The 27,460-nt window shown below is 40.3% G+C and overlaps 1 protein-coding gene across 1 annotated transcript; it reads right to left on the reverse strand.

The window, feature by feature from the left end:
• Positions 1 to 271: 271 nt before the first annotated feature.
• On the reverse strand, positions 272 to 26,729 carry RRN3 (RRN3 homolog, RNA polymerase I transcription factor). The gene is made up of 18 exons (XM_074965410.1): positions 26,545 to 26,729; positions 26,143 to 26,243; positions 24,290 to 24,346; positions 22,751 to 22,840; positions 22,512 to 22,641; positions 21,974 to 22,033; positions 20,788 to 20,851; positions 17,588 to 17,657; positions 13,944 to 14,042; positions 12,878 to 12,973; positions 11,334 to 11,469; positions 8,710 to 8,840; positions 7,834 to 7,964; positions 6,723 to 6,907; positions 5,125 to 5,233; positions 4,461 to 4,613; positions 3,383 to 3,470; positions 272 to 1,953 (listed from the first exon to the last, which is right to left on the reverse strand). Exons 2-18 carry the CDS (start codon positions 26,233 to 26,235, stop codon positions 1,795 to 1,797), a joined length of 1,851 nt encoding a protein of 616 aa, XP_074821511.1. The 5' UTR covers positions 26,236 to 26,243; positions 26,545 to 26,729; the 3' UTR covers positions 272 to 1,794.
• Between the last annotated feature and the right edge of the window lie 731 nt (positions 26,730 to 27,460).

The following is a 27,460-nucleotide window of genomic DNA, read 5'->3' on the forward strand; positions in this document are numbered from 1 at the left end:
TTTTTCTAGAGCGAATAAAAAAATTTTTAAAAAATCGCGCACGCAAATCCCCAGATCACATACAAGATATGCCAACGTTAGCCAGAAGGAAAAACTGGCACTATGTTTTGGAAAAAAGTCTTGTATCTGAGTTCACCCAACATGATGACAAAGCCATTGGTGTTATGGGGAAGAATGCAAAGTTTTGATCACTTTGGAGCCATTCTTTTCTTACTGTTGCTTAAGATGATGTTTATGTTGGGAGATAAGGCAAATAATTTCAAATGCAATTCTCTTTTTATTGTTCTGGAATGACAGCAGAAGGGGTGAGATTTAAAACAAAACCAAAAAAAAAACACCCAGTTTATTTATAGATACAGGAAGATTAATTTTGTCATGTCATCCCCAAACCTTTCTCTCATCCAAAGTCTCCACCTCATCAGTATCATCACACAGTCCTTCAGAAGGAACATGCCAAATTAGGTGCTTCTGAAACCCATACTACCACATCCTGTGTCATCCTCCAGTGGCTAGATCACATATAGAATTCCATTTATTTTTGTATAAGTCTATGTTTTGCAAGTATCTGCAGGTGTCAAGTTTATTCTGATTCCCACCCAATGCTCAAGTCTTGAAAGTCTAACAAATAAGAGTCTAAACAAAAGGTCAGACTAGTGGAGTTGCACTGATGTAAGAAGAGAATTTGGCCCAAAATACTTAAAATTTTACTATTTTCAAACAGAATAAACTCATACTTTTTTTTTTTAAAAAGTGTTTGTAATCAAACTGAAGTATTGTGCAGATATTTCCCGTTCATTTTGCAGTAATTATTTACATATGTATTCAAACCTCTCCCACCTAAAAATCCAATTATGTAAAGCAAAGTAAAGTTAGCGTAAAAAAATTCCCTACAGTGACATGAGGAGAATTGCATCTTTTCCTTTCTATAAACAAAGGTGGTTTTTTTTTGTAGTTTCACAATTCACATTTAAATATAGAGTTCCAAAAATAATAAATACCTATCCTTATAGAGTCCTTTTCATCCCCAGAACTTAAAGCACTGCACAACATTTCTTGAACAACTGACTACGTATCATATGATCACACATTAAGATGCTTTCATGTCACTTTCAAAACTGACTACTGTCTGAGGTGTTGAAAGACTGAACTTTCACACTTAAAAAGTCTTTTTTCCAACAAAATCTTATGCAGTGATAATAGCACTTTCCATCTTCAAAGTGCTTTACCACCTATCTCCATTCTACTGATAGGGGAAGCTGAGGAAAAGAAGCTAAGTGATTTGTCAAAGGCCAGAGGGAGGCAATGTCAGGCTGGAATTAGAACTCAGGCCCTGGTACCTCATCCAATGCTCAGTTTACTTGTTAGAAAGATAACTTAAAAACATACCCAATCAAAACACAATTAAACATTTAGAGTGAAATCCTAGTCCCACTGTAGTCAATGAGAAGAGGGGCCAGGATTTCAGCCTTACTATGTAAATCTTTATAGAGCAACCATTATTAAACAAATGCTAGTCAAGAAAAATAACTATAAATTATGTATAAACTATTTCAATATGAAAATTGTAAAATACTGCAGTTTATTCTCTAGCCTTTTCTAGCAATGTATGAAATTAATCAGAACACATCTCTGTAGAAATCTGACCAAGTTTAAGAAAAACTTAGAGTCTTTCTTCTTTAATATGATTACCAAAACAAGTAAAATCTTCAGAGTTTAGAAAGTTGCTCAGAAAGTCTCTTTAAAGAGTGAAAATTGCACATAGCTTTGGATCCACTTCATTTCTGATTTTCAAAGTCAGAGGTGCCGTTGTACATATGTTACTGGAGGGGATCCTACACTGCTTGCTGGGCTCAGAATATTTGAGTCATAAGAATTTGGAGGAATTCCAACCATGCCATCATTTTGAGGTGTTTCTCCTTTCAGAAAGTCGTCATCTTCATCTTCAGTTGTACACTACGCAAAGAGAAAATGTTAGTGAAAACAGAAAGACATTATAGTACCTTAAATAGAGTTTCAAGCCTTAGGTTTAAATTTCTTCACTAGGAAAAGTTATCTGAACACCACATGAGATTTACTGGAGTGTATTAGTTGGCCCAGTAAAATAAAACCGTTCTCATGAGGCTCCCAGTCTCTGCTTCATAACACAGCTAGTAGATTTCACACCACAGAGAAGCATATATCTGACCAACAGGTACATATGTCTAGACAAGTGGAGAAAAGTCCTGGAAATTTGGGCATTTCTCGTATTCGTTTGTTGAAAGTGTTTATCTAATTTTCTTGCGCGTGGGGGGTGGGGGTTGGGGGGGGGACCTGCTGAAAACCAGAAATGTGTTTTTAAATAAACTCTGAAATAATTCAAAATGTTGCAATAATACAGTCTAGCAATTAAACAGAAAGCAAGACTGAGTCGGCCAATTGCCACAATACATATATAAACAAACAATGCTATTTTATTATTCAAATAGCTCTAACAATGTGCTACATACTGTACTGTATAGAAAGATACACCCCATGCCACAAAGAGTTTTCAAGTTCAGTCATAAGACTCTGGCTGATCTGGAAAGTCCAGAGGATTTTCTTTTTAATAAGTTCATGGCCTGTGGGCCTCCCAGAGGTCATACAATTTTAAGAAGTTGAATGAAGAGAGGTGGCTGTTTGGCAGACAGATGGGAAGAGAATTCCACACACAGACTGCAAAGCGTACATAGACAGGAGTGGCAGAAACAATTAGATAATGTGGAGATAGCTGTTCTAGGAATACTTTACATAGGCAGAAGCTGGCATCTTGCCAGGGCAGAGGGGAGCTTTAATAACTGTAGTTTATTGAGAGAAGAGATCCAAAACAGATCTAAAAGTAGCATCCACAGGAATCATCACAGGGACTTAATGAGAAAAAACAAAAACTAAATATCTTATACTACACTGATCTTGAACTGTGCCAGCATCCTAACCCACCAGCCTATATGTCAGCTCCTCCTTCAATCAGGACAGAGATATCATTGTACCTGTTTGATGATTCACAGCAGTTGGCCCATAGTGCTAGCATCAGAGCACAACTATGAATATATCCACAAAAGGAGAGATCAAACAGTTATCTGAGGGCCATGATGATACTCCCTCCCCCCGCCCAAGTAGATAAAGAATGCATTTGCTATGTACACAGAACTTCCAGAATTCTGCATAGCTAATCATTCAGTGCTGGTTTCCCATTTACGTTAAGCATTTTGTGACCTTAAAAAAAAAAATTTACTCCCAATTGGGAGTACACTTCCCTAAGTGTCAGCTGATTCAGGATTTAAGATTATTTTCTTTAATCAAAAATAAAATAAAATAAACCCCCAGAAACCACACACACAAATGATTTCTGACAGGAAGGAGTTACCTTTTTAAAGGGTTTCTTAAGTTCTTGAAGATCATCAGTACTCAGTTCTTCCCAAATCTGATAAATAGGATCAATGGTCTTCTTTGATCTGATAACATAAATTGCAGCATAGTACAAATAATCTGAATAAAGTTGCACACAAGAAGTTATGAACCAGGCATTTCATTTTAATATTGTACTATGTAATTCTTTACATTTCTCTAGTGCCTTGCAGAGGATCTTATACACTTTACAGACTAATCCTGACAACACTTCCTGTGGTAGGTAAAGTATCTCCATTTCACTGCTGGGTAAGATGATGCAGAGAGAAGTTATATAGGTTTTCCTGAAGAGACTGCTAGTGGTAGGATCAGGAACAGAACACGGCTCTTCCAATTATGCATTTTAATGCATAGGCAGTGCTCCCTCAGCAAACTATAATTTTCTTCTAGCCTGAAATCCTACCCACAGGATTTATTGGACTTCTGTCCAGCACTTTTATTCCTTTAGAGCAAGGACTCAATGCAATCTTTTTTAGGCTAGAAGAGGGCTTGTGCGGAAAAAAATCTATTTAAGATGGTCATCTTTTGTATGTTAAAGAACCCATCTGCACAAATATTCAAGGATCAAAGAATATAAGCATTCCAGGCTAGAGAGCTTCAAGAACAGCCCATCTAACTAATAACGAAAGCCTCTGAAAACAAACCAGATGCCCTCTCGCACCTGGCACAAATCCCAGAGATGCAAGAAACTACCACTTGGAGGGACCTCAGTACATTTTGTTATGCTAATATTATGAATCGGACTCATTAAAGAGGGGAAGATAAAAGAAAATTTGCCTAACATAACGTTTTAACAAGTGCAGTATGAGAGGATGGGCCCTTTTCCCTTTCCCACACCCAAAACCTACAGTGTGCACAAACTCCAATTCACGAGCTTCTGAGTCTCAGTCCTATAAAAACAACTTACGTAGAACTAGAGTGTTTTGACTTATAATACAACAATACATTTTAGAAGAGTAGAACAGTCACCTTAAGTATGTTCTTTCAATTTATTTTATGCAAGGCAGAAATTAGTTTATTGCATTTGAAATCTATACCTTTTGAGAATGTAAGGATCAAATGGGAAAAAACTGTCAAGCGGGTTAGTGCAAGTCGGTACAGAATCACCCCCACTGCTGCTTCTGATGACTGGCAAAAATTGCCTGTTGTTCCTTTCAATAATGGTGTAGCAGAACACCAACTGGTATTTCCTTAAACAACCAAAAAACACCGATAAGTGTAAGCATCTCTAACTACAGGGAAAGCAAGTACATTCAGAAGATACTAACGTGGGTTGAGATATATTACATAAATATCCAAATTCTAGCACAAACTTCCATTTTATGACTAGCAGCAGGAGTTAACAATACAATCAGAATAAAGGGAGCTTATAAATGAAGTCTATCTAACCAATTCTACTCTCAGCTGAACTTTATTGTAAGTAGTATAACAATCTGCGCTATCACAAAGCAATGAAACAGCTCTACTTAACTACAGGGTTTCATTGTATCGGTATTAGCTATAAACTGGTCCCACTCAGCGTACAGGTAATATTCCAACACTGAAGGGGCTATCATATATTATGCTATAATCTATAGTCATTATACAAACATACAAGTTTACAAAAAAATGTTCGTCTTCAAAATACCACACTATGGTTATATATCCAGATTGATATGGTTCATATAAAATTTAAACTGAAAAAAAATAAATAATAGTTACCTGGTAATGGCAGCAAACAAGTTAACAATGGAGGGTAAGCAAATCTTCAGAGGGTTTAGCTGACACATGACTATGCGTTCAAAATTTAAATTCTGCAGGTACGCCAAACCTTCAAAATAAGGATGGTGTACAATAAATACTATGGATTTATACAGTGTTTTTCCATGTTCGAAGCACTGTACAGATTAAACTTAGTCTCTCAACCCCCATGAAGGTAGATAACAATCATCCCTACTTTAGATCGGGAAACAGAAAGAAGTGACTTTTCCCTAAGGCCACACAGCAAGTCAGTAGCAGCGTTCATATTAGAACTCTCCCAACCTTGTGCCAATTTCTCATTATTACTTTAGAGTAATAAAGGGCAAGATCATGCTTCTCCTGGTTCAGAGAATACTTTGAAATCATGTGCAAGAATTCACTATAAAAAATTGTACATTAGATTTTAAGCATAAGATGATCAAGCTGCAAATTACATGGCTCTTACTCTCAGGGCCTGCACAAACAAAGCAGCAACACCTTTTCAGTCAATTGCCAGATGATATATGATGATGCCACATATACAGTATGTGGAAATTCTAGAGTGACTTAAAAATTATTCAGCATTACGATTTTTCAGACAATTTTAAAAGATCACAGTTTTGGCTGCATCAAGCAACATATAATGTTGGTGGACAGTTGGGGATATTAACTTGTCAAGCAGCTGCATGTAAAGCAATAGAAGGAAGCTCTTGCAGAACATCTAAAGAAGATGGAGAGAAAAAAGAAAAACAACAAGGATGTCCCCAGGCCAAGCTATTCTGTCATATAATGAGACTCTACTAATAATTATAAAATAAATGTAAGAAAATTTGTGGTGAATGCAAAAGTCTGTAAAGAACAAGTCAGAGTTCTGCCAGTAGAGAACACAAATAGCTTGTGTGATATAACAGCATTCCATATTTAATATGCTATTACAGATACAGTAGACGCTTAATTCATCATTAAGATTCTCCAGTCTGGCAGAGTTATGCTCAGTAATGGCCATGGGGCTTTATGGTCATTTTATGTTCCAAATAATCAAAAAAAATCAATTAAAAACGCCCCCTCGCTCTTACATAGTACTATTCATTAGTAGACCTCCAAGTTTTGGACCAGCCCCCAGTTTATGTTAGAACAGCAGCAGGTTGCTCTAATTTATGCTCAGCTGCTCAGTCTTACATGGCCCTCCATCAGCCAGGATCATCAGGGCATAGGGATACTCCAGTCAGACTTCATGTATCAGTAACTGAAGGGGTGGCATAGACCCACTACACCAGCTCTGTGCCACAAGGGGAACCATCCACCAATTTATATTAATTTGTGCTGGTAAAAATAACTCAAAGCACCCACTAGTGGGCCCAATGACTTTATCTACATTGGTTTTTACTAGCTAAAAAGCAAGTTATCCAGCTTTGTATTCCAATATAAATACGAAATCTTATGCACTTTGTTTAAAATATAGTTACTTAACCTTCCCATAATTCACTTCACCAAACTGACCATTAGGAAATTAATATTTTTAGAGCTTGCACATAAATTTTGTTTTAATTTTATATTACTGACACTTTGAATGTACTCACCTTTCCTTAAGTTTCCATCCAAAAGTTGCTTGTGGCGAAAAATTAAAGCATAAAAAACAGCCTGGCACGTGGAATAAAAAGGTCCATGAAGAGTAACATCACAGTAAGCTTTTGTCCCCACATCCTGATTGTCAATGTATACGTGCAGCCAGTTAACCAACAAATCCATGCATGCTTTCACTGTACTATAATGGAGAAACATAGTCTGTAAGAACACCATTTGAACTCATGCATGAAAGATATTTTAAAAATATTTAAAGGAGCTTAATGTGTACTGTACATGCAAATAAGCACAGAAATCATTTTATAAAGTAGATTACACTGCCAGTCTTGTCCTCTGTGCCAGCAGTTATTGAACCGTCTGCAACAATACTGAGATCCCCAAGCATCAGGAAGATCTAAGTATTGGTAGGAGTGATGAGTTCACGAGAGGATCATTTGCAAAACGTCCCACCAAATAAAAAGTTTGGAAATCTTCTTGTCTGAGCTGTGAGGCACAAACAAGAGAAACCTTCTGGTTCCAATGTCAAATTAGGTTCAACATTAAGTCATTAAGCCCACGGCTTTTAACAATAGCTTCACAAGTCCTGAAGACAATATCCCATACTATATAACATTTACAAAGAAAAAAGTCTACTCATCCACCTATTGAGCACGCAAACTAGAGACTAATCTATGCAATGAATAGGAATAATTGCACTAAATGTCTCAGAGGCTTAGTACAATGCCTATCACTCTTGAAGATGTATGTTCAAAAATAAGTTTAGGGGCTGACTGTTAGACAGGGTGAGCACCCACAATTCCAACAAAGTCAAAGACAATTATAGGTTCTCAGTACCTCTGATAAATCTGATGTTTGATTACCTCATCCTCACCCAGCAGGCATTAACCCACATCCCATAAACACAAAAAACTTTTTGGAAAACTCAGAGAACCCCAAAAGGGGAACAATAAGGACATTTTAGCTCAGAGTTATGGCTCATTGTCAGAGTTGTGAATGGGGAACTGGCACATTACCTTTCCATACTTAAATCTAGTATATGCCATAAATCCTTTATTTTTGACCATATACAAGCATAAGATATTTAAATGATCTAGCAACATTACTTACACAACTGGAATAAAGTTAGCTCTTGCCAAGAAGCTGCCAATATAACTTCCAGCAGTTTGTCTGATCACCGCAGGATTATTTGGATTCTGCAATTTTTTCCAAAGATGGTCTAAGAATGCTTCTGCAAACCCCTGCAAAACAAGACAAAACACATTCAAACTATTAACCCTTATGCTGATGCCATCTGTAAACAGAGACTCCAGACACCAGTGCACTCATTATTGGTGTTTAAAAAAAACAAACAAACCCCACTTTCTGTACCAAAAGTTTACTACAAAAAAAGAATATGCAAATACTCCTACAAATGCTGAAAGAAATGTCCTTTGAGAATTTGCATATTTTTGTTTTTTAACACTGTGTTGGCAAAGTCTGAACTTTGTTATGTGCAGGAAATCTACCAGCAGATTCAGCAGTGTATTGCATAAGAAACATATGGGAGATAGACTGGAACAGGGTAAGTAACTCAAATCCTGCTCAAAATGGGAGGCTGAATATATTCACTATCTTGATGACATTTTTTGAGAAACATAAATGAAGATGTATTGCATTGTACCTCGGGTTCAAGCTGGTTCTTGTAAACAGTGAATGCATTTCCTGTGTCACTTTAAATGGGTCTGGATTCCAGTCATTTGTGATTTAAGACACAGTATTGAATATGCAACATACAGTGGAGAATTTGTAGTGAGGGGTGGGAGGGAGAAAAAGTAAAGAGAATAGGGATAAAAATGTGCCTTTTCAGTCAGATATGGATTGTCACTGGGTTATCAGTTAAATCAATCAGCTTAACACAACTTTTTTGGCTAGGAGAACAAAATAAAAACATGCAACAGATATAATAGGAGAGGTGCACTTTACGAAGTGTATGCTTGTACTCACCAATTTAAAGCTACAGATGTGAAACATGAAATACTGTACATGACATGAAGCATGGGTTGGCAATATGAGCTTGTCAAAGACAGTAACTAGATCCCGATACAAGTCCTTTGTTTTGTTAACATCAAGCTTCCCTATAAAAAAAAAAAAAGGAGGGGGAAGGGGAGTTTGTCCAGTAACAGAGACACTTAGATTTTTCTCAAAATTACAGTGAATATTTTAAAGAAACACTACCAGACAGATTAGACTCCAAATGTTAGGGTCTATAAACCCAGAATTAACATAAATGCTTCCTGATATTAATTTAAATTAAGGTTTTTTTAGGTTTGGATTTAAACATTCCCCAGAGCTGTTAGATATGCAAATATTGCAGTACTGTGCTAGTGCAGAACAGCCAGAAAGTGAAACTAAGTCACACAGTATCTGTGTTCCAGATGAGTGAAATACAAAAAATAAATCTGATTTTTAAATATTCTTGTTTAATAATTGAGGTTTAGTGCCAGATGTATGATTAAATATAACTTTCCTCCTACCAATGTCCCTTTCAGATATTTGTTCTTATAAATCTCAAAAGAGAAAAAACATAACTACTTTTCTTTTGCATTTCAATATATGATTTAAATTCAAATTTGAACTGAATGGTTGGTTGCGAGATAGATACTTCTGATATACAAATTATACAAAATTAGTGCTGTCTAGCGATTAAAAAAAATTAACCGCGATTAATCGCGCAATTAAAAAGATTAACTGTGATTAATCATGCGATTAACCTCACTATTAAACAATAATAGAATACCATTTATTTACATTTTGCGGATTTTTTACATTTTTAAAAATATTGATTTCAATTACACCACAGAATACAAAGTGTACAGTGCTCACTTTATATTTATTTTTGATTACAAGTATTTGCACTGTAAAAACAAAAACAGTATTTTTCAATTCACCTAATACAAGTACTATAGTGCAAACTCTTTATCGTGAAAGTTGAACTTACAAATGTAGAATTATAATATAAAAAAAACTACATTCAAAAATAAAACAATGTAAAATTTTAGAGCCTGCAAGTCCCTCAGTCCTACTTCCTATTAGGACAATCGCTCAGATAAAGACGTTTGTTTACATTTGCAGGAGATAATGCTGCTGCTTCTTGTTCACAATGTCACTTGAAAGTGAGAAGAGGCGTTTGCATGGCACTGTTGTAGCCGGCACTGTAGACATTTACATGCCGGATGCGCTTAAGATTCGCATTATTTTTTTAACCAACAACATCAGCATGGAAGCGTGTCCTCTGGAATGGTGGCCAAAGCATGAAGGGGCATACGAATGTTTAGCATATCTGGCACGTAAATACCTTGCACTGCCAGCTACAAAAGTGCCATGCAAATGCCTGTTCTCGCTTTCAGGTGACAATAAGAAGAGTGCAGCATTATCTCCTGTAAATGTAAACAAGCTTGTTTGCCCTAGTGATTGGCTGAACAAGATGTAGAACTGAATGGACTTGTAGGCTCTGAAGTTTTACATTGTTACATAATTGCACTCAAAAACAAAACATAAAAATCTACATTTGTAACTTGCACTTTCGCGACAAAGAGATTGCACTGTGGTACTTGTAGGAGGTGAACTGAAAAATACTATTTCTTTTGTTTATCATTTTTACAGTGCAAATATTTGTAATAAAAAATAATATACACTTTGATTTCAATTACAACACAGAATACAATATATATGAAAATGTAGAAAAACATCCAAAATATTTAACACATTTTAATTGGTATTCTATTGTTTAATAGTTCGATTAACACTGCGATTAATTTTTTTTATCGCGATTAATATTTTTGAGTTAATCGCGTGAGTTAACTGCGATTAATAGACAGCCCTAAAAATAATCTATAATTCTAATTATCAGAGTAATCATCAAGTAGAAGCAAGGGGGCACTGAGGGTATTACAGAAATTTTACAGTACCAAGACACTACAGAAGCGAAGTCTAAGGTAAGGGAGGAAAAATAAATACATAGGGCCAATTGAGTATAAACAAAAAAGATCAGACAGGAAAAAGAAAGAAGGGGCTCAAATCAACACATGAAGGGCCAGATTCTCTTCACTGTTCTGGCCCTTTGTGCCAGTCTGGCAGCACAAAGTGGCTGAAAAGCCAATGGCTCTTCCCATCTGAGGAATCCCCCAGATTCCTCAGACAACACAGCTGGCTCCTATACCTCATCTCGTGTGGCTCCTGACATAGGGGACATGTCAGACTGGGAACAGGGTGGTGAGTTACTCAGAACACTATTGCTACTGCACTCCAGCTATTCTCAGCAAGGGTATAGAGAGTTGCCATACTTTAGAGTACAACTAACGAGACTGCTCAAAAGTACAGTAGGGCTGGTATAAAACAGGTCCCAGCATCAGGAAGCCAAAATTGGCTTCTTTGCCTCATCGTCCAACTGTGGCTATGCCCAGCAGATATTTGTTACAGCTTGAAAAAAAATCAAGCCTATACCATGCTGCTGGGAGAAGAATTTTACAGCTGAAAAACCAGATTCTAGAGGACCAATCCTGCACTAGCAGAACTCTTATTGTTATATTTAATTACTAACAAAACAACAGGCTCAGGTAAATTATTACCATCTACTTGGCAGATATCTTTAACATAAGAAAACAGAATGTTCATCAAAATATCCAAGCGTTCTGCTAGTGGATGGGCCATCATGTCACTCGTACTGAAGGTATCTTTGTTTTCTTTTGTTTCTTCATCTTCCTCCTGTCAGATAAAGCAGCAGTTAAAAAGCTCTCATATGTACTATACAACAAAGACAGTCACTATAAATAAACCAAAACATACTTTCTCTGTTCAAAGTCACTTCAGTCAGTTCAGCACTACCAACTTAATTTAAAATAATCACCATCAACTATGTAATTAATTCTCGTTCAGCTTAGTTATAAGAGCTACAAGCAAATATATACAAATATTGCTTTGTTGTACTGATGATGGACTTAAGTCAATGACTTAGTACTCTGTAATAGGCTTTACATGTAGTTGCACATATTTTTTGCGTAAGCCCCATTCCCCTTTAAACACGAATCAATCTCTGACACAGAGAGAATAGGCTAATAATTGTCAACTCTTTGGGAATATTTACTCTTTATGGTAAATTGCCAATGGTGCAACCAGGTAGACTGGACATAGGTTTTTAATGGTAGTTACACCCACATAAATTATTAATGGTATATCAGCCCACAGTTCTAACTTTAACTGTAAAATTTATTAGGGTTTGCTTTCAAATGTTCAGTGTTGTTTTAACACAAAACAACAATGGCAATTCAGTAGTTAAAACTTTTCCTTCCAATGCCACAGCATATCGTTAGGGGACTGCACTGCTGGAGGTACCAACTTTCAAAAAGTCTAAGACAAAGTTGAGGCCCTGAGTTTCTTAATGTTCTCATGCAGGAGTCCTAACTAGAGCTGGGTGGAAACTGGTAATTCCATTTTGCAGAGGATTTTGAAATTTGTTTTTGTTCCAATTCAGAATGAAAAGCAACATTTTCAAAATTTTCCATCAAAGAGCCACAGGAAGCCCTGGCAGGCAACCAGGTGGGGAGCCTGGAATCGCCGACTCTGGGACAGTCTGCTTGGCAGACTGCTCCATGGTCAGGGATCCTGGAAACCCCACTACCAGGACAGTTGGTCTGGGAGGCTGTCATGGAGCTAGGGCCCTGGATGCCTTGGGGCTTCCAGGCTCACAGCTCTGTCAGTCACTGGCAGGCTGCCAATGAGTCAGGAGCCTGGGCTGCTGAAGAGCGAGGCAAGCAAGCTGGCTGGTTTTCAGTGGAATTTTGTCAAAAAATCAACATGGTCCTGTAGGTTTCAATTTCGATGAAACTGAAAATTCTGACAAAAAATTTTGTATAATTGTTTCCAATCACCTTTTGAGTAATGACTCAAATTCAACTTGAGTCATTACTTTCTACTTACTAAAATATTACAAAGGCTAAAATCCCCAACTTGACTGAAGATTTGGATGTTTCTTGGCAGTTCACTTACAACCTAGTTATAACAAAGCAAGTTTGTACCTCATTGCCACTTTACAAGCAAAAATTAATATGACTCTTAACTGTTATTTAATTTTTTAAATATAAACATTCATTTTTAGAGTGCTTAGACAGCCAACCATGTCAAAGAGTCCTTCCTCTGTGGTTTTTTCCTTGATATCAGAATTATTAGCAGTTTCTTCAGCATCCTCAATATCTTGTCGTGGGGCACTTACCTGTAGATAGAGATAAGGAAAAACAAAAATCAGATTTTTTTAAAGAAATCTTGGGTGCAGGAAAATGTAACCACACTATATTCTTTAAGTCAGATACAGAGGACACTATTAACAGAGTTTGGGGGCTAAATATATGTTTAAAAAAAACTATATAAACAAGCACACACAATATAAACTGCTTAAAACTTCACTCAGATACTTCCAGGAACTACATTTTCCTAATTTTTTTTTTTTTAAGGGTTGGGGCAGCAAAACGACATAGGGCATGATTTGGTAGCTATGTGCATGAAACTGACTTTCACTAACTTAAATTCCGTGGTTGCAAGAGGGGCCATAACAGGTCAAGTATCAGGTCATGTGGCCTACAATTATTACTGACACTGCACTGATGTGAAAGTTCTAGAGTCTGTTTCTTAATGGTCTCCAAATCCCTGACCAAACAGGAGTTGGGAATGCTAAGGAGGGAGCAGACACTCCCTTCACAGGGTGTGCTCGCTAACAACCTGGCAGATTGATTTACGTTGATGTGCTCCAAAATGGAGACCCATGAAGTCCTAATCACTCAAAATGTTTTGATGAGTGAAAACCTATAGTAAAGCAACATGGACAGATGTTCAACACATGAAGAGCAGAATATTATAAAGATGTATCCTTGGGCCCAGATTCGAATCTCCAGTACGTGGATGCAACACACCACATAATTCAAAAGGCCTATGATGATATGTGCCACACACTCAATCCTGTAATCCAAATCTTGTATATCATATATGCTGCCACATCTAAGAACAATTGTACAGTTTTAGGGTGGAGCTTCAGCTCTTCAATTTTAATTTACTCCCTTTCGTATCTTAAGACCGTGAACCCTATCTGAGTGTAATTTCTGTTGAAGTTTAATATTAAAAACTATCATGTCATTGCCGGCACTTAAGAGACATCAAGTTTCTTAAAAGATAGTTTGTTCCATACTTACATCTATCTTTAATAGCTTTTCAACAATAAGTTCCAGAATTTCAAGCCTCAGTGTCGGAAGATACACAGTAATTCGCAACAAATTATGAACATAACATTCCTGCAATACAATATAAAAATGAATATAGATTTTTCCCTTGAATTCTAAGTGACAGAATCATTTCTTTCAAGGATTTTAGAAACTAGAAGAAGCAGACGTATAGCTACAAAAGTGCTGAACCACAAATTATCTCTTATCTAAAGATTTGAAACTGATGTGAAAGTTGAACAGCTTACAGTTCTGTCCTAACTTCTAAAGAGTTGCTAAAAACAAGTTAATATATAATCCAAACAATGTGCTTAAACAAGAGGACGAGCGCATCAGTAACTTTTGTCAATCTTTTTCATAACTATTTTTTCAAGTGCATCTAGACAGTACATGTGCAAAAGTGAAATCTGCTTAAAGTGAACTGATATAGTGAAATTGTAAGTCCCACATTATTTAGTCCATTAAAACAAACAATTGACAATTCAGAAACAGCAAACCTAGGAGAGTGAAGTGTTGTGAAACAGGTGACTTCACCAGTGTCCTACTGTTTTTAACTCCCATTTGGTTAAGAGTCAAACTGTGTGTATGTATACAAAAATATTTTTCACACACAAAACTACATTAAAAGAACGTTTTTAAGGTTGCAAAGTCAAGCACTCAAAAGTTAGGAAACACCAGTACCCTAATTTGGCCCCCTTGTAAATATGCATTGTGATTCAGCCTTTAATTACATTACCACGTACATTTTTTCCTTAGGACCCCAGCCTCATTCAGTGAGCACAATGCTCATTTAATTAGCAGCTACTGAATATTTAGTTCTCTCCTCACTGTTTGTTGTATAAACCCCATGTGTTGTTTATTGGCCAATATTCAAACCCTGCTCTGAAGACAGAATTATTAATTTCCTCATGGGTTGTTCTATGGTGCTAGTCACTATAGTATCTGTGGCTTCACACATATTAATAGAATATAGAATCTCAGGGTTGGAAGGGACCTCAGGAGGTCATCTAGTCCAACCCCCTGCTCAAAGCAGGACCAATCCCCAACTAAATCATCCCAGCCAGGGATTTGTCAAGCCTGACCTTAAAAACCTCTAAGGAAGGAGGTTCCACCACCTCCCTAGGTAATAGCGTAATAAAATTTATTTTCACAACACCTCTGTGAGATAAGGGGCTATTATCAACATTTTACAAATGGGGAACTGATGTACAGAGAGATTAACATCAAAAGTTTCCATTTATTTTGGGTACCTAACGTGAGAGGCTTAGGAGCTGACACTTCAGAGTTTATATAGCACTTTATATGATCAAAGCATAGCTCCTAATGACTTCAGCTGCTTCTGCAACTCAAACCCAAGGGAATCATGTTGGGCACCCAGAAAATGAGGAATGCACAATTAGTGACCATCTGCGAAAAGTTTGGTTTAACTGACTTGCCTAGCATCATATAGGAACTCTGTGACAGAGGGACAGAATCCAATTATCCAGGGTAGCACTGAACTGCCTTAATCATGAGACTGTTCTCTTTCTTCTTGGAATCCCCTGCCTCATTCACTACAAACCTTCCAACTTCTGCAAAAAAAATGAAGCAGGAGTTCTACAGACAACAGTCTCCTTCACTACACAACCCTGATTCATCTGCAGAAATGCCCATCCTGTGCAATGACTGAGGCAAGGGTCCCGTGGAAAAAATAGCATTGATCATGTATTAAAGACTGTATCATAAAGCATACGCACATAGAACCGAAATTAAGTTTGCACAAGCAAACTTAATGGCATTTCCTAACTTTTGAGTGCTTGACTTTGCAATCTTGATTATGTTCTTTTGTGTTATTATGTGTAACTTCTCAGGTTTTTAAAAAAAGTGAACTGAAAAAAAAAAACAAATTCCATCATGTGGCATCATACTGATACCACACGGGTCAGCAGCAGCATTGGGACCTTTAGGTCCACCACCCCTCTGCCACTTGACCTAATAGTAACGAGAACAGTTGGTAGATTGTCATCTACATGGACCAACAGCAGGCAGGGCTGGGACACTTTGCCAGTGGGTTTCACAGGTATTTGCTGACACCAGAGGAATGGTGAGACTCAGTAAACTTAGGTTCCATTCCAGGCTCTGGGGGGAGGTGGAACATTCTCTAGGAGGCAGACTTTTCTGCCCATTTCCCTCCCTCCACAAAGCACACCACCTTCTGCCCCATTCTCTGCTTCCTGTCCTTGTCCCTATCCTGTCTTTTCTCCATCCCTGACTCCTCATCCCAGTCCCACTCTTTGCCTACCCAGTCCTAGTCACACCCTGCCAGACTCTCCGTCCCAGTCTCCCCTCCCCCATCCAGTCCCAGTTCCCCTGCTCCCAGCTGCTCATCTGATCTGTCTCTCCCCTAAGCCTTGGCCTCCAGTCACAACTTTTTCTCCCCACCCACATTCCCCATCCCCACTGATTCCCAGTCTCACTCTCTCTCCATGGGCTCCTTGTCTAATCGCAGTGTCCTCCCTGTCCCCCGCCTCAGTTCCCTCCACACCAGCTCCTCATCTGACCTCAGACCCCATCTCCCCCACCAACAATATTGGCTCTCAGTCCTCATCTCTCCTTGTTTCCCTCACCAAGTCCCAGTCTCCTTGCCCAGCCAAACCCAACCTCCCAATCCCAGTTTCCCCTCTCCCAACCTGCCAGCCCCAGTTCCCCCTTCCCACCTTTTCCACCAGACTCCTTGTCCTAATCTATTCCACCCAAACCCCTAAGGTTCTGCTCATGTCCACTCTGCATTTGAATCCTCTTCCACACTGCCTGGAGCTATCAGGGGTCACTGAAAGCACAGGAGAGACAGGCTCCCTGCTCTCAGTTCAGGGGCCTGGACCCAGTATGGACCACAGCAGCCCAGACCTGGAATTGTGGGAAAAGTAGTGCTCAGCCCCAGTCTGGCTCACAGAATCTTTGGGGGTTTAGCTGCTAAAATCTAAGAAGTCCCTTCTGAACATGTACAAACCACTCATTTTTCAAAGGTTTATAACTTGGATAAATTTGTGGAAATTTTTACAGGGATGGCAAAAGGCAGAACCCTGACAAAAAGCTCTTCCCCCCACTTCCGCCTCCCCCTGCCAACTCATAGTCAAGACCTTGCTCCAAGGAATGGGGGTGACAGAGGTTTTCAAAGAACCAGGAGTTTTTAACATGGGCAAAACAACTTATTTTTCCCCTTGCCTCATTCTCAGAAACAGCTTAACTGTTTTGGCTGAAATTTCCCGCCCCCCCCCCCCCCCCCCAAAAAAAAAATTGCCTGAGGCAGGCACCCAGAAAGAAAATTTCAGTTCAAATGATTCAAGTTCTCCAAAGTTAAAAGCAACTGAAAACAAGGTCTTATAATGGGAAGTATTGGGAAACCTTAATAACTGACTGTACTACTGGATCCTCCTCTCAGTGGGTGTGTATCAACGAAGCAACTACAGAAAAAGGATAGTTTTTGTTGAAATTACTCAACAATATTAAACTTACATTATTCAATATGGTGAACACTAAAGCACCTGTATTAGACTATGCAATGTATCAAATGCCAAACTATGGTATTTTCTACTACTTATACATTTTAAAAAGATAAATAGTCTCCCTGCTCTTACCAGAGTTCTTTCTGATTTATTAATGAAAGGAAAGTTTTCCACAAGTATCGGCATGAGAAATTGTGGTGTTCTGTAAAAAAGAAAATACAGGACGCTTTACCCAAAACAGAAGAAACAGAGAGTGCATGTACTGAATCTTTCTACAAGTGAAGTTTGGAACAAGCATTTTTCAAGAGAGTTCGATTTTTACAGGTGTAGGATAACAAATTGTACAAGATATTTCTATAGGGCACTAATGTATTATATAACTTTCCACAAAAAAGCGTTAATTTTTTATAGAATCAAAAGTTCCCCCACCATTATCTTGGGAGGGGCAAGAATGGGAGAAAAAAAAAGTTAGAAAGCACACTTCCATTACTTGATTCCACAGAAGCTCCTCCAATATTAACATTAAGCTGTCAGAATCCATTATTTCTCGGGGGGGAGAGGATGGAAAGCAATTGCTCTGCGCAGCATTGTCTCCTATCTACCCAGTAGATTTCCATATGGAAATCCACACTGAAGTTACTGCAACCGAGGTAAGCATTAACATTCCTCCCAAAGGGAACAAACAAACAAAGGGTTTTCAGTGCACAGCTAGAGGAATCAACAGCAGCATGGCTTCTGCTATGCTAGTAAGCTATGCTTCCAAGTGGTGGTTGGTCAAGGACCAGAGTTTCACATGAACTACCATTACACACAACTGCAATCATCTCCCTACTAAGCGAAGTAAAATCAGTTCTTTGCAGTCAGTTGCAATGATATTTTTGAGCACTTTTCCCATATTAGGAGAACATTTGGCCTTTTATATTTATCTGACATATCATTCTTTCAAGCTACGTTATGTTGGCTTTACTGTGCTGACTTGGATTCTAGTTAGTTTTGAGGACACAGAAGCCTATGCGCTGAACCTGGATTGTGGTGCACACAGATGCAGAGCCACTGAAGCGAATAGGACTGCATGAAGATAAAGAGGTCACATGCAACGCACTGCAGAATTGGAACCCTGATTTGTACCTGAAGTACGTACAGATAAACCAGGATTCTAATAATAAGGATCTTACCAGATCACAAGAAAGAACTGCTACACCAAAAAGAAAAGTTGAAGGTTGACTGCACAGTAAGCCTTCAGTGTGTTCAGAACAATTCAAATCACTAACAACCTTTGAATTGCTCATTGGAATACATTTTTCTTTGTGCTGCAATTTTTACTCTCCAGTTTTGATACCGAATACTTTTGCTAAACATACAAAAAGCATTACTATGTTTTATACAGTTTCTTGGTAAAGTTCTGCTGTAAGCTTGTTTGACCTAACTGTATCTGCAGGTATGTCTACACTACATCGCATCGGTGGGCAGCGATCGATTCAGCGGGGATCTATTTATCACATCTTGTCTAGATGTGATAAATTGATCCCCGAGCGCTTTCCCGTCGACTCCTGTACTCCACCACGGTGAGAGGCGCAGGCGAAGGAGCATCAGCAATCGACTCACCGCGGTGAAGACACCCAGGTAAGTCGATCTAAGTACGTCGACTTCAGCTACGTTATTCACGTAGCTGAAGTTGTGTAACTTAGATCGATACCTGCCCCCCCCCCCGGCCCCCCGCCCGGTGTAAACCAGCGCCAAGTTATTATAACTAGGGATGTCACACACTTCACAATTTCTGTAGGCTGAGAGCATAGCATACCCAGGGGCTCCTTGCATTCTTCTGTTCTCCCCCACAAGCTCCTAGTGTGCCACCCTCTCATGCCCCTCTATTTCAGGGGTTTCCTGCAACTCCCACTACCCTGTCCCTAATGCCAGGCTCTCTGTGTCCCCCATTCCTCTCTCCACTACATTCCAGGGGCTCAGTGTGCCCCCCCCATATCATTGTCCTGCATTCTTCCTCCCTCGGCAGGGACGATGCGTCCTCCTCAATCCCTTTCTTCCCCCCCATACCATGTACTCTGTGTGCATCCCCATTCTCCCCACTCCCCTATGTCAGGGGCTCTGTGTGCCCCTATTCGCCCTTGCCCCTTCATGGCAGGGTATTTGTTCTCCCCATTCCCTCCTCCCTCCAGGAGCCTGCTTTCCCCTCCCCCATTTCCACTCCCCCCACTACCAGTTCCTGCTTCCACACCTGCCCACACATACAGTTCCCACTGCAGGCCCTTGCTTCCCTCATTACCACCACTTCCCACCCCCCAATTTCCTGCTGTCCTCTTCACCCACCTCCCCGTGCCTGCTCTCCCCTACATCAATTCCCCACCACCACTCTCCTTGGAGTCTCTGCTTCTCCTACCACCATCAATCCTCTCCGAGTTCGATTCCTCACACTTCCTGCTTCCACCAGCACTTCTACACCATCCCTCTAGTCTCTGCTGCTTCCCCCCGCCCCCACTCTTGCTCTTTCCCTCTCTGAATCCCCATTTCTTCCATCATTCCCCCGCTCTCCCACTACAAACCCTCCCTGTAAAGGCTCTTATATTTCTGTTAAGAATCCAGACTACAGACAATCACCCTATGCAGAAAGTTAAGCTGCTACCTCTGATCACAGGCACCAATTTTCCTTGGCACCGGTGAGTGCTTGCGAGGTCCTGGCCCCGCCCCAACTCTGCCTCCTCCCTGTTCCTATTGGACCCCTCCCTAAATCCCTGCCCCAGTCCCACCTCTTCCCCGAGCGCGCCACGTTCCTCCTCCAACCCCCTCCCTCCCAGTGCTTGCCGTGTGAAACAGCTGTTTCACGGCGTAAGCGCTGGGAGGGAGCGGAGAGAAGCAGGACGCAGCGCGCTCAGGGGGGAGGCTGAGATGGGCGGGGTGAGGAGCTGCTGGTGGGTGCAGAGCACCCAACAATTTTTCCCCGTGGGTGCTCCAGCCCTGGAGCACCCACAGAGTCGGCGCCTATGCCTCCGATATGTTTAGGCAGCAGAGAGATTCCTCTGCCTGCAGCACCAAGCAGCCTGGGGGCCATGATATTTCACTGATTCAGGCTTTTCTATTGTTCTGATTTGCATCAAAATCAATTAGGTTGTGGTCATCGATGCCTAGAATAGTCCCTGAAACTCTGGAATTGATCAGATGCAGCATTCTAATATTACTACGTTACAGACAAGCAAATACCATAAAGTTGCCAGTTAAACCTCGCTTTGCTCAATCAATTAGTTTACATTCGCCGATTGCTGAAACAAAGCTATGTATTAGCAAAAAGGACATACAAAACTGTGGAATGATATACTTACGAAGGAACATATTTTGCTATAGTTTGCAGTGCTCTATGACATGTGTTAAAATTTCCAGAAAGATCTATCAAAACAAAAAATGAGTTGTTATAATGAATTATTTCCCTTATCAAGTTACATGCAAGGGGCTACTCTAGCAGCCAGCATAAATACATTCTGCTAGCCACTCATGCTTTATAGTTCACCAGGGAAACTACATTTACCAAAGTTGGCTTTTGGAGTCTCCTTACTTCCAAAGTTACTGTCTACATGTACAATACAGTGAATATTGAACCATGGTCAACCCTAAATAACCATCACCACCACAAGATATTATTACAATCCCATACATCACTGATCTCCCTAGAGATCAGAGTCTGACTACATGCTAAGAAAGGCACACATTTCACCCACAACGTTGCACATTTCCACTTTTTTTTTTTAAACTCACTATGGGTTGAAACTAATTAAAGTATATAGAAAGATAATCACTGACTTTTAAAGGAATTATACAGACCTTAAAGGATCAGATTACACTTTTTTTTTTTTTTTTTAAAAAAGATGTGCAATATTGGGAGGAAAAAGCGCACAGAAGGCTCACCTCACTCCTATAAGAAAACTAGAGCTGTAGTTACACAGCCACCAGCAGAATTTATGCAGGACAGTCATTCTAGACAAAGTCAACTACTGTTCATAAGTGAGCGTGAGAAGGAAAGGAAATCCATATCTTACAAACATTTATGTTTGCTGCAGAAATTCAAACAGATAAAAGCAAGAACCTAGCAAAGGTTTTTAAGTGCCCCTCAACCCTGACTTGGTTATATTTTATTTACCTAAACCAAAGGAAAACAAAAAAATACCCAAGTTAACTTGTTTTTATAACAATCATGGCTCTAAGCCTTTGAAATAGAAATGTATTTCCTATGCACTCATCTCAATACCACAACTACTGTATTAGTGGCAATGGATCAGAAGGGCGAGATTATCATGCAGTTGATTTCATTGGAAGTTGTGTGCAGTCAAGTGCAGGAGGTGGTATACTTTGTACTTTTTCTAAGGGATGTCTCATTTTCCTACATAGGTTTTCAATAGTACACATCACCATTAAAGTTGCAGTGAAAAAAGTCTGCAAAAAGACACCATATACAAACATTTTTGCTAAAAGAATTAATAGAGCATACTTAAACCATGATGCATTAGTACTCACTTTCCTCGTCATCATCAGAATCTGAAATATCCACATCATCCTCCCTTATGGTTACTCGAGCTGATAGGAAAGAGGATAATTATTACATAACCATATAAAACTTAAAGATGACAGTCTCAATGGCACAGATCAAAGTATCATTAGAAGAAAGATCTCATCTAAACTACAGCCCCAAAATATTATCTACATTACACCAAAAACATAAGATGATCACAGGGTTTTTTCCATTCTGGGAGCTGGGAAGATTTTATAGTACTAGCTTCATTTCAGTTGTGTCATTTCATGAAAATTAGTATAATTTGTACTCAAGTTATTTTAGGAAGAAGAGTTTCTATTATCGATTTAAAACAAGTTTTCTAAAACTCCAGGTAAATTAAAGACTTTACGGTTAAAATAATTCTCTACTGTATTTCAGTAGTCCAAATAAATTCACAATATATGACACACATAAATGATAATTTCAGTAAAGCATTCTAATTTTGCATACATGCTAACCTAATATTTGGATAATGAATAAAAGATGACAAAAGAAACTTACGTGGTATAAAATGTGAAGCAATCATACGGAGACATGATCTAAGGTACACAGTCTGTGCTGACACTAGATTACCAAGAAATCCCAAATATTCTTCCACCACATCTTGACTTCTGCTCAACCATGGCAGCTTCTGTATTATTGCAAATAGAATGCTCTTAGAAACAATAATGTGAAATACAAAGACATTTTGAGAATTCAACTCCTGATCTCCAGATGTAATACCTGGATACTATACTTACCAACAAAATGCTGACTAGCTGCTCAAAGTCTTTGGTCAAGTAGGCAACAGAAGCCCGAAATTCCTGCAGCCAATTAATGATTTGGGCATCCTTAAAATAAATCAGACAAGACAGATAAAACAAATTAAATAATATGACCTTACAAGCCAATTTCAAAATCTTTAAAACCCAAATCAAACATGACAATTATAAACAGAGTGGCTATTTCCTCGTCTACATGTCATGAATTTCTAGAACTCCCATTAGTGTGAGTTAGACAAGATCACTGGGAGAACAGACATTTTAGCTTAAATCTACTTCTGTTTCAAGAATGAATATAATGGCACAGTAAATGAACACACTACTCTCACATCTAAAGATGTAGGTTTAAATTTGAACCTCAGTAAGCAAGTTTAATTGTTTTACCCGAACTTGCATTTGTCCATATCGTTAAACCACCATACAATGTAAAAATAGAACTCAAAAGACTGGGTGCCTGCTTTTACCCCTCAGAATCCATTTGAGGGGATGATACTGTGCATGCAAATCTGACCACTCCTGCAGGCAAGGAACCATCTGCTTCCTTATACGCACTCTTCTCTTGTACCTGTACAATGCTTTCTGCAGTGCTGAAGAGGGCAAGCATGTGAGGGGAGATTATGGGCATCCCAAGTGAAGCATGCTGTCTCCCCAACAACCGTGAGGGAGTCTGCCCAGGAGTCAATATAACCTCATGCTACGTTAACTCCTAAACAGAGCTCCCTCTGTGCTGAGGGATCAACCCTTTAAGCAGTGGACAGGAACTTGCTGGCATCATAGCTCCAATGGACCTGGGGAGACCAGCTTTGGACTCTGGAGATAGTACAGAAGCATAAGGTTTTTGCATGGACAGCCCTGAACCTCTGACAGATCTCAGAGGACCCACAGATTCTCAGAGGGAAAAAACCACTTATTTCCTCCACAGATGGTTAATGCAAACAACACCCTCTCCTATCACCTCTCCTTCCTCCGAACTACAGGATCAATTTAGAGGAAATTCCACACCAAGATCCTTAGTCTTCATTCCCCAGTCTCAGGTGTTTTGGGTTTTTTTGTTTGTTGTTGTTGTTGTTCTTTTGGGGGGGGGGGGGAGGTTTGCAGGAAGGAGCAATTGGGCCTTGGATGCTGTAAATTAGGATTTGAAAGCAGTAGCAGAACTGAGAGGAAATTTTCATGTCAGTGCCCCCTCATCATCAAGTTTACCCCACAGAAATGGATTACACACATAAATTTATTGTTATTTTTGAGGGGGGAAAAACACAGCAACCCAATAATACAGCATTGGGCACACTGTAACATTCATATCGCTTTGCAATATATTTTTAAAAATACTTTTGTCATCAAAAGGTAAGTATGAAGCAAATACAGTCGGGGTAGATAAAAAAGCACTGCCCTAAACTGACCCAAGTTTAATCTTATTAAGTTTATTAATTGTTATTAAGCAAATACAATTTGCCCCTCAATTACATTCAGTCTCAGAGGAAAAGCCAAATAGAAATGATCTCATAGCCAATTTTTTACCTTTATTTCTGTATCTAACAGCTGGTGCTTTAACAACTCAAAGTCTGTAGTTTCACCCTGGGAAAACAAACACAAACTGTTTTCTGCCATATAGTACACCTAAACAATTTGAAATACAAGCTTATTCTTTACACTTAATAATTATAGCTATGAAGACAATTGATAAACACTAGAAATCCAGTGAAATGCAGCAGTAGTATTCATAGACTGGTTCTCAATTTTAGCTTATGCTGTTTTGTGAGAAATAACTTGTTTCTGAAAAAAGACGCTTGTAAAGTTACTATTTTATAAAATGTGATCCCTCTGCACCCTCAGATTAGGTTGTCTCAGGGGGGGTCAAATTCTCTTCTTACTTATATTAGGGAGTCACAGACTTTGTAGCTTGCATAGGCCAAGCTTACGGCACACACCAGCGGCTCCTCGTATTCATCCTTTACATCTCACAAGGTCCCTATGTCGCAACCTCTCATTCCCCTTTCTATTAGGGACTCCCTGCAACTTCCTATACCCAGTTCCTCATGCCTGGGAGTCTGTGCCCCTCCCCATACTCCTTTCCATCATATGCCTCAATCTTCCCTGCCAAGGGTTCTGTGCACCCCCCATTCTAAGTTCCCTCTAAGATGCGTGGCTGTGCAGCAGGCTAAACAGGGCTGCACAGGCAAGGAGAGGCACCCCTCCCCTAGCCCAGCCCAGCCAGAGCCCTCACCCCAACCCTCTGCCCTAGTCCTGAGCCCCCTTCTGCACCCCAATCCCCTCATCCCCAGACCCACCCCACAGCCACCAACCCCAGCCAGAGCCCACAAACCCCAACCCTCTGCCCCAGCCCTGAACCCCTTCCCACACGCCAAACCCCTCAGCCCCACCTCCACCACACATCACCTCCATATTAGTGCACATAACAAAATTCATTCCGCACATGGACGTAAAAAATTAGAGGGAACACTGCCCCCATTCTTCCCCATGCCAACAGCTCTGTGTACCCCCATCCGCACTTTACTCTTTATGCCAGGGGAATTTCTGTGTAGCCCCTTCCCCCCCATACCAGTTTTCTCCAATTTTTCCCCACCCCAGCGTTTCTGTGCCCAATTCCCAATCTCCCCTGATACTAGGGTCCCCAGTTTCCCCCCATGCCAGGGGCTCTGTCTTCCATTCCCACCTCCCTCCCCCGCCCCCCCATGCTACGGGCTCCGTCTTCCATTCCCATTCCCACCCCCACCCCATGCTAGGGGCTCTGTGTACTTCCAGGATCCCCGCAATCCTCTCCCACAAAGAATTCTGTGTGCTGCATTCCCCCCATACCAGGAACCCCCATTCTCCCCCCATTGCCGGGGCTGTGTACAAGCCCCCATTCCACACTCTACCACCATTATTCTTTTGTTTGGAACATAAATCATGCTATGCTGAAAAGCATTAATGGGTACCATCAACCAGCTGTTTGAAAATGCAGTGGTGCTTGAAGCTGTAGCTGTGTTAATCAGATGACAGGAGCTCCATATGGCCCCCATTTTCCCCCCTTCAGTTTTCTGATTTTCCCCAAAATCAACAGGGTTCTAGCCACTGAGCCTTAGAACAGTCCCTGAAATTTTGGGATTTACTGGATGTGACATTCATAAGTTATCACGTTACAGCCAGATGATATTGAGTTCAAAGTCAGGCCTTCACAAGTTTGCCCAAATACCAGAAAAAGAGAGGAGAGTTGGAAGGACCCTCCTGAAGTCAAGAGGCATGTACTGGTGCAACAGAGAACTTGACTCTGCATGCTTAAAATTGATACATTAGCATGAACACCCGAATACACTGAAAATACTGCTTCTCTGCAGAGAGTTTCTGAAGGAAAACAAGGGTACAGTCACCTTTTGGTATTTCAGCAAGACATCTGTCAACGTCCCACCAAACCTGACAGTCTTCCTTGGCGGGGAACTGATGAATTCATCTCCTCCCAACATGTTAGCGTCTACACAGTAACACAAAGATTAAAACAGCATGAACACACACCTATTAGCCAGCTGGGGTTCGACATTTCATTTACCTCCCGCCTGTCAGAAAGTTACACTTTAAAGTCAGATCATCTTCACACCAACCTGGCCAGGAAAAACAGCCAAACGCGTCAGGAAGATCAGAACACCTCGCAGACGTTCCTAACGCGTGAAGCCGTTAAAATGCCCCGCTGTTCTTCGGCCAGACCCCAACTTGTGGGGCAAGGAAGGGAACAGGGGAAGAAACGCCTCCTTCCAGCCCCCTCCCCAGCGCCTCACCCTCCGCCAGCCGGCCCGCCCCCGAGTCTGGGCAGGGACCCGTGAGACTCTGCAGCGCTCCCCGCCAGCTGGGGGGTCTCAATTAGCCGTTGAGCTGGTACCGCGCGCCTCCCTCTCCTCGCGCCGCCAGCCCCGCCACCTCCATGATACTGCCTTGGGACAGGAAAGGACTGGGCGACCTCCCCGGAAGTGAAAACGACACTTCCGCACCCATAGAGAGGCTCGCACGGCAGCAAGAACAGAGCGCGGAGTGACAGCTGCTCTAGCTCTGCTCTCGCTACTCCTGGAGGACTGGCGTGAGGAGAGCGTGGAGAGAGGAGAGTAGCCGCCCACCCCCAAGGCGCAGAGGCGCTTTACAATGGCACAGGTTCAAGTCCCGGCTCGGGCCGAGCTTAGCCTGAAGGGGCTTGAGCCTCTGAATTGCGAAAGTGCTTCAAACAGAGGTGGTTGTATGTGGATGAGTGGCGCTGTTGATAAAGTGGTCTTACTAACTGTACTTGGTGCAAGACTCATAGATACTTTTAATAACGTCCATCTCTCACCCATGGAGCACACTGATTTTAATGGGATCCTAGCAGAATATCTAAAAAGAATGAAATCTATGAAAGATTCCTCTTCCACATGAGTATAAAAGGCACAAGAAAGTATTGAGGAATGTTACAGAATGGAAGCTAAAGAGACAGCCTTGAAATTGTGACACCCCCCCCCCCCTTAAAACATTTCCTGAGTAGAGACAGGCGGGTGGTGGGCTACAGAAGAGAAGGTATGTATTGCTCAGAGGCTATAAAGTTAACTTAAAAAAAAAACGTACAAATATGCAAAGCATCAAAACAGGCAAAACGGCAAGTGCAAGCTTTGAGTATGGAGAAGAATCAAGAAACCACTTATGAAGTTATGATGCAATATAATGTGAAGT

The sequence above is a fragment of the Natator depressus genome, chromosome 10 (assembly GCF_965152275.1).
Source record: "Natator depressus isolate rNatDep1 chromosome 10, rNatDep2.hap1, whole genome shotgun sequence".
Lineage (NCBI taxonomy): Eukaryota > Metazoa > Chordata > Testudines > Cheloniidae > Natator > Natator depressus.